Here is a 7,992-nt window from a genome sequence, read left to right on the forward strand (position 1 = left end):
ATTGGGAAAATTTGAAGAATCTCGAATTGCAATTGGAGATACATGGTCTGTTCAATCAATATTTTGTACTTGTAACTTCTTTTGCAATTTGTTTGAAAAGGTTACTATTTTGCCAATTAGCTAAACTTTTTTAATTTTCTTGCAAAAAAAAGTCCAAATAATATTTATAGATATGCATGATTTGGTCCAATCCGATCCAGTGTAATGTGAGTCCATTATAAATGGGCTAGGTCCAATCCAATCCAATGAATGTTTTGAACCAATTTGGATCGATGCAATTCAATGTTTGGACCATCCAATCTATTCAAATTCATTTTGATTTAAATTGGTCTTCAATCCAAATCTGATCCATTCATACATATTTTTAACTTATATCACTGGACCAAATATTGGCTTAGTCCCACCTAATCCAATATAAATTTGTTAGGAAGGGAGGACCTGGTCCAATCCAATCTAATAAATACTTTAGACCCAATTGGTCCAATCCAATATATCATGTTAATCCATCCAAATTGATTTTATATTAGACTGGACGGCATGAATCCGAAACCGATTTGACACCCTTACGTGACATGAGAACTGCCAGAGATATTTTTTTAATAAAAAACCGACCTATGACCTTTCACACTTTTCACTAGTTTTAAGAGGCCATAGAACCACTATCAAACAAACAGAAACAAACAAATTTTTGACTAAAATAAAATGGTTAAAAACCATAGAGGGTGTTTTAGTAATAAACAAACTAGATGACAGGTTTTGACTAAAATAGAATTTTTTCTCAACATTTTATTATTTTTTAACAAATTACATGTTAAGCACATTCAATTTTAACCAATCTATTTATCCTATCACGAATGTCAAAAGTCAAAACTAAACTACCATTCAAACTTTTCTGTTGGTGCACTTTTGCCACTTACACAATTCACTAACTGTAGTATTAAATATTACCAATAACAACATTAACAAGCACCGGTCTTTAAAGAATATATATATATATATATATATAACAAGTTCACAACCTCCAGGCTCCAGCCGGCAAATACAACAGCGGAATTGAAGGAAGCTCTGTCTCTCTGATTTAAAGAGAGGAAAGGAAGGTGGAGCCGTAGAGGTTCACTCTTGTTCCTCTCTACTCTAGTCTATTTTTTTCCACCTAAGAAAATATCGAAACCGAATAAATTAATCTACTCCGGCCTCCGACACCTCGCCATCTCAATCATGCCTACCTTTACCAGTTTAAATATCCTACCAACATCTATTCTTCAGATTTTGTGCTGTGGAGCTTCCAGTCTGCTCATCCACTCTTCCTAATTATTAACTAAATCGACAGATTCAAGTCCCCATATGTATTCTATTGAATGGAGACTGCTCTTCATCCTTCTCGAAATCCTCACAAATCTACTTCCTCTACTTCCCATCTCTGCGTCAATCACAGGACATCATCCAAATCCTCAATTCCCATGTCAGCTCCGACAGCACCAATCTTACCCCTTCTGCAACACCTCTCTTCCCATCTCGGCAAGAGCTCAATCTCTCGTTTCACTCCTTACCCCTTCTGAAAAGATCCAACAACTCAGCAATAACGCCAGCCAAATAGAGAGACTAGGTATTCCTGCCTATGAGTGGTGGTCCGAATCTCTCCACGGGATTGCCACCAACGGACCCGGTGTCTCCTTCAATGGGTCGATCCCCTCTGCCACTAGCTTCCCGCAAGTGCTTGTCATGGCAGCATCTTTCAATAGAAGTCTCTGGTTTACAGTAGCATCCGCGATTGCTGTGGAAGCGAGAGCTATGTACAATGTTGGCCAAGCTGGGTTGACCTTCTGGGCACCCAATATCAACATATTCAGGGACCCCAGATGGGGAAGGGGTCAAGAGACGCCCGGCGAAGACCCCATGGTCGCTGCCGCTTACGCCATTGAATATGTAAAGGGTTTCCAGGGGGAGAATAAACAGGATAGGTTTGGAGAGAAGAGGGTGTTGAAGGGCTCTGATGATGAAGATGGTGATAGTGGTAAATTGTTGCTTTCTGCTTGTTGTAAGCACTTGACTGCTTACGATCTGGAAAAGTGGGAGAACTTCACCAGATATACCTTCAATGCTGTGGTAAGGTCTTCGGTAGATGTAGCACTTCAATTCATGCATGTTGTGTGATTGATAATCAAGTTGCTCTGGGTCTAATTCACCCTTTGTTATATCATATCAGATTTCGCAGCAAGACTTGGAGGAGACATATCAGCCACCATTTAGGAGCTGTGTCGAGGAAGGTAGAGCCAGCTGTTTGATGTGTTCTTACAACGCAGTAAATGGGGTCCCCTCTTGCGCAAGTAAGGCCCTTTTGCAGAAAGCTCGATCGGACTGGGGATTCAAAGGGTGGGTAGCTCCTCAAATTCCTTTGCAATTTGGAACCTAATATACTGTTATGTTGTTATATGCAACTCCCCAATGGCGTGAATTTGCAGATATATTACCTCGGATTGTGATGCCGTCGCCACAATCTTTGAATTTCAGCAGTATGCGAATAGCCCCGAAGATGCCGTTGCAGATGCTCTGAAAGCAGGTTTTAACTGTCTGATGGATAATTCTTGCATCCTGTATGCCTATACAAGTTAATGGGCAATGACTTTTTGGGTTTTTCTATGAGCAGGAGTCGATATTAACTGCGGAACTTACATGCTTCGAAATACGCAATCCGCACTGGAACAAGGAAAGATCCGAGAAGAGGACATTGATCGGGCTCTTTTCAATCTGTTTTCAGTTCAATTGCGTCTTGGGCTTTTCAATGGGGACCTCTTGAAGGGACACTTGGGAAAGTTGGGACCTCAAGATGTATGCAGTCCAGAACACAGGAAATTGGCGCTGGAAGCAGCAAAGCAGGGAGTTGTACTCTTGAAGAATGACAGGAAATTCCTGCCACTTAAAAAGAACCGTTTTGCATCTTTAGCTGTTATTGGTCCGACTGCAAATGATTCCATTAACCTCGGGGGCGGGTATTCAGGTTTGGTTTTGCAGAGAATGGCAATTAGTTAATTGGGTAATATATGGGGAATATGTTTTTCTTATGTGCTTTCTTTTATCTCTGTATAGGCGTTCCCTGCAATCCAACAAGCTTTGTTGAGGGATTTAAAGCATACACACAGAAGGTATCCTATGCTGCCGGTTGCCTTGACATACCATGCGATTCTGATAGTGGGTTTACTGCAGCCATTCATCTTGCCAGAAAAGCTGATGTTGCCATTGTGGTTGCTGGGCTGGATTCATCTCAAGAAACTGAAGACCTGGACCGGGTGAGCCTTCTTTTGCCTGGCAAACAGATGGATTTAATATCAGCCATTGCCCAAGCAAGTAAGAGACCGGTGGTTCTGATCCTTGTGGGTGGAGGGCCGATTGATGTTTCCTTTGCCAAAAATGACCCACGGATTGCAAGCATTCTTTGGGTTGGATACCCTGGTGAGACTGGTGGGCAAGCACTTGCAGAAGTTATCTTCGGGAAATTCAATCCAGGTTAGTAATCCAAACTGGAATAGCTGCAAGATTCATTCTCTCTCTCTCTCTCTCTCTCTCTCTCTCTCTCTCTCTCTCTCTCTCTCGCTCGAATTTTGATGTAGTACTTTTAAGGAAACAGGTGGGAAGCTGCCTATGACTTGGTATCCTGAGTCACTTACCAATGTGCCAATGAATGATATGAGAATGCGACCTGATCCTTCAAGTGGTTACCCTGGACGTACTTATCGATTTTACACCGGCAATACAGTATATGAATTTGGACATGGCTTGAGCTATGCCAACTATACGTGCAACTTCTTATCAGTGCCAACGAAATTAAGTTTGTTGGCCTCTTCTGTTGTGGTGGGTTCTAACAACATGCCACACGAGAGAGCAGATGGGCTTGATTCTATTCGGATTGATGAGGTGGCAACATGCGATGCATTAAAATTTTATGCACACATCTCCGTAATCAACAATGGGGATATGGATGGATGCCACGTTGTGATGTTGTTCTCAAGAGTAGCTGCAACTTTTACAGGGGCTCCACAGAAACAGCTGATTGGATTCGACCGTGTGCATACCGTAACCCACAGAGCTACTGAAACCAGCATCCTGGTGGACCCATGCAAACATCTTAGTGTTGTGAATGAACAGGGAACAAGAGTTTTGCCCTTGGGTGCTCATACTCTAATGTTGGAAAGATTAGAGCATTCAGTTTCAATTGAAATTTAATAAAGATCATATAATACTTCAATGAAAGTTGCAGCCTGCAGTATCTCTGATTCAAGGAAAAAAGCATGAATTTTGTATGTGAACAATGTATTTATTGTGGAACTGTGAGGTTGCTTGTTAAATTTCAAAATCATTATTATTCATTTTCAAATTTATGGGCTTCTCAACATTGGTTTTGTAAAGGGAACAACACAAAACATATTCACAAATTTGATTCAGCGGTTGGACCATGTGGGTTCAAGGGTAGTACCACTAAGACTATGATGTTAACCACCATACCAAAGTAAGGCAGGGTAATATAGCTAAAACTGGACTTCACGAGCTAAGCTTTGAAAACCCAACCAAGATTGGTAGTAGGGAAATTGCAATTGCAGCTAAAATGATGAAATTAGTTTTGATAGGTTTTCTGCTGCTTTCTTTCTTGTTGAATCAATTTGCTTCTTCCATGCACATAGGTAATCAGATCCTGATGTTGAATATCTAGGATGTACAGCATCCCCAAAAGATCTTGTTGTCAATGATGTAGCTTCTCTTTCTGCTTCAAGATTGATAAGGTATCCATTGGAGTTTCCATGGACAATAACTCCTTACAATGCTGCTCTTTTAGAGCCCAAAAAAGCTGCATTAATCCTGTTTCTTTCTTTTGGCTAACTTGTATGACCTGTTTTGACTCACAAGGGATGTACCATAATTTGCTGTCAGCTGCACAAATCCTGTAGTGCAACAATTCATCAATGAACCAACAACAAAGACTTATCTCAGCATTTGCAGTCAGTTGCAAAAACCCTGTTGTGCCATCTTACAGTATGAAGGGTCAGATGTTGCAGTTGGATGACAATGCAAAACATCATTTTTGCAGCAAGGCTAACTAAGAGCTTAAGACAAGGGTCCAGGATTCGGGTTAAATGGATTTGGCATATTTTATGATTGCTTCCAGCCTGTGCAACCTCCTCCTTCATCCATGATCGTGGCAAGCAATGAAAAGATAGTTTCGCAGCTCTTTAGTGGACACCCTAGCAATCTTCAGGAAAGCACAACTTACTTCAATAAATGCAATAAAAAATTTGGGGGATGGACTTCTTAGTTGATATCTCATTGCTAGCTCCATTACTACCATTACCAGCTGAATGGGTAACATCTCTCTCCACCTCATCACAGATTATATCTAATCTGCTCTGTAAACTCATGTTTATATTACTGCTAAACAAAGAAATGAAACTGCATTACTTTGAAACATTTTCAACTCAACCAATATATATATGCGCTATAAAATAGAGCTCTGTGTATTACAAAAATAAGAGAGACTCAAGAACTGACATCTTTATTGGCACACACAATAAAAATCGGTAATAAGTTTACATGGAATTTGAAGATTATACACAAAACTACATGATTTAAGAGTTACATGAGATGGAAACACACTCCACCCTTTCATAAATGAATTGTTTTGCACACAAAGTTATATCATGTATTCGAACTGCAAAGCAACAAACAAGATCATATTTTGACCCAGATGTGAGATTTCTCCTTCATCTTTCAATAAATCCTAGAAAAAACTGTTCCTGCCACTCCCACCTCTCTTTCTTCCCCTAATGCTTTTCCATGTTTCTCTCACTGTCATGGAAGGGACCTCTTCGAATTCTCTCTGCCTTATAAAGTCGGGGATATGATAGTGAACTGAATGGAATATGCTATATAAGATATAGGGGCAAGCATTTACTTAATACAGTGTACTAAACGGTTTCCTGAAGTGATCACCTAGATCTCATCAATAAACAGCATTTCTATTTCAGCCTTGTGTTTAGCTGAAGCCTGAAACAACTAATGCCTACCATTGATCAGATAAAAGGACCCTTGGACAAGTCATATTTTCAGTGACACATCCAACCAGCTCTATTTCCCATTCTAATTTGTGAATATGATGTTTCTCAATCAATGTTATATTTCAATATCTAATTCAAAAGTTTTAAAAGGATGTTTCTTTTTTGCCATGTCAAAAAGAAGAATTGTCATTAAATTTCTTACATGAATACAGAATGATGTGCTGAAACTCATTGAGTCCTTCATAGAGGGAGAAGGTGTTCCAATTGGGTCAATCTCTTGGTTAGACATCATTTCTATCTCATCCAATGGAGAAATGATGTACCATATTCAGATCACCCACCAGATAAGAAACCCTTTGCGTTGGAAACTTCATCCTAGTGGACAACTAATTCTATTACTTACATCATATTGGACTTTGTCCAAGTAGTGCTAACCACTGACCATTTCAAATTAATTAAAATTTTGAAAGCTGCACAGAAGAAACTGTCTTTTGCCCATTGAAAGTGTTTCTTTTGCTAAAAGGTGTGCTAACAAATAGTAGGGAAGTGGAGAACATGAGAAATCCTTTTCAGCATTTCCAATGAGGTAGTTGTTAAAGGTCCAAACTTACAATGTATAAAGAATTCAGACATCAATTATATGCTCGTTGGTGCCAACGCTGACTCAGTAACGCAATTCTCTCAAAACCATTCCCTCATTTCCAGGCTGAAATTCCTTTATGGACGTTGTTTTTTTTTTTTTTTGTTCCATTTTCAACTAAAATTGCAAATCATTTTCCATTGCAGTACACAAGTATTAATGTGTAAAGCATAAATCTGATTGTGACCCTCAGGCATGTCTGTCCATAATTGTACATGAGCTAAATGCCTTCTTCTCCTTTTGGATTAAGCAACATCAAGAATTATACTAACATAGGGAAAGGGAATATAAAAGATAATAGTTAAAAGAGCAGTCACAAATACCACAATTAGAGTACAGATATGCTACAAATAACACAATAGTAAGTATAGCTAACATGTTTATTGGTGTACTAGCCTGTGTTACACATCTTTTACAGGTTCTACTGACTGTCCGACTTGTATGATCTTGTTGGATTTCAAAATTTCAGTTCCTTTAACGCTACATTGAATACACGTTTCAAGTATGACTTAACACAGCCAGTAATCTTAAGAATCTCAGCCTCTGAAACCAATCCTTTACCTGTCATGCACTAAGAGAACTACTCCAAGATTTCTTATGCAACTCCTAAAATTATTCAATAACTGTTTGGTGAACCTAGATTGAGAGCATAATATATATTGAACAATGAACATTTGAAGAGTAACACCCAGGATTATAGAACTTAAATACCCGGCTATATCTTGCGAAATTGTTTCTTCTGGACTCAAGTATGCAAAAGAACATACTAATCCAGTAAAGACAAGAACACTAGGAAAGCCCTTATGCCTGCTTGCTTTACATGAATCCTGAAGTGCTAATATTGGGTGGATTGGTAAAATTTTCAGAGTTATAATATGGTTGGGAAGAAGATTTCCAACATACCTTCAGCATGCGCATCATTAGTGAATGGTAAAACAAGTTTAACTTCATGTAAACCATTTGAAGTGCATGAACGATCTTCACCCACCTAAAATGTGCACATAAAAGATTGACAAATATCTTTTTTTTTTTCCTTTTTGAAGTAAACATCATTATACAAATGGAATTTAGAAGCCATATGAAAATTTTATCCATTACACCTGTCCACAAAAAAGAAAGATGCTCTTGGTAGGAAGTTTGCCTCCCAAATCTGCCTGATGAGTAAGTGTTGTGTACTGCCTCTAGATGGTCCGACTAAAATAATTTGATTGACATTTCACAAGGGTAAGATTTCCATAACTAGAGAATTAATGCATTATCTGTTTAGTCTGAAATAAACAGTTTCATTCTTTGGTATTTTTACAAGGG

The 7,992-nt window shown here is 38.8% G+C and overlaps 1 protein-coding gene across 1 annotated transcript; it reads left to right on the plus strand.

Moving 5' to 3' along the window:
- The first annotated feature begins 1,008 nt into the window (after positions 1–1,008).
- On the plus strand, positions 1,009–4,372 carry LOC148850744 (Glycosyl hydrolase family protein). Its single transcript, XM_088942959.1, has 6 exons — positions 1,009–2,106; positions 2,207–2,373; positions 2,463–2,560; positions 2,648–2,998; positions 3,088–3,504; positions 3,626–4,372. The coding sequence occupies exons 1-6, from the start codon at positions 1,345–1,347 to the stop codon at positions 4,219–4,221; spliced, it is 2,391 nt and encodes a 796-aa protein (XP_088799085.1). The 5' UTR covers positions 1,009–1,344; the 3' UTR covers positions 4,222–4,372.
- Positions 4,373–7,992: the final 3,620 nt, after the last annotated feature.

The sequence above is a fragment of the Nelumbo lutea genome, chromosome 5 (genome assembly GCF_056320005.1).
Source record: "Nelumbo lutea isolate HS-2025 chromosome 5, American lotus-T2T, whole genome shotgun sequence".
NCBI lineage: Eukaryota > Viridiplantae > Streptophyta > Magnoliopsida > Proteales > Nelumbonaceae > Nelumbo > Nelumbo lutea.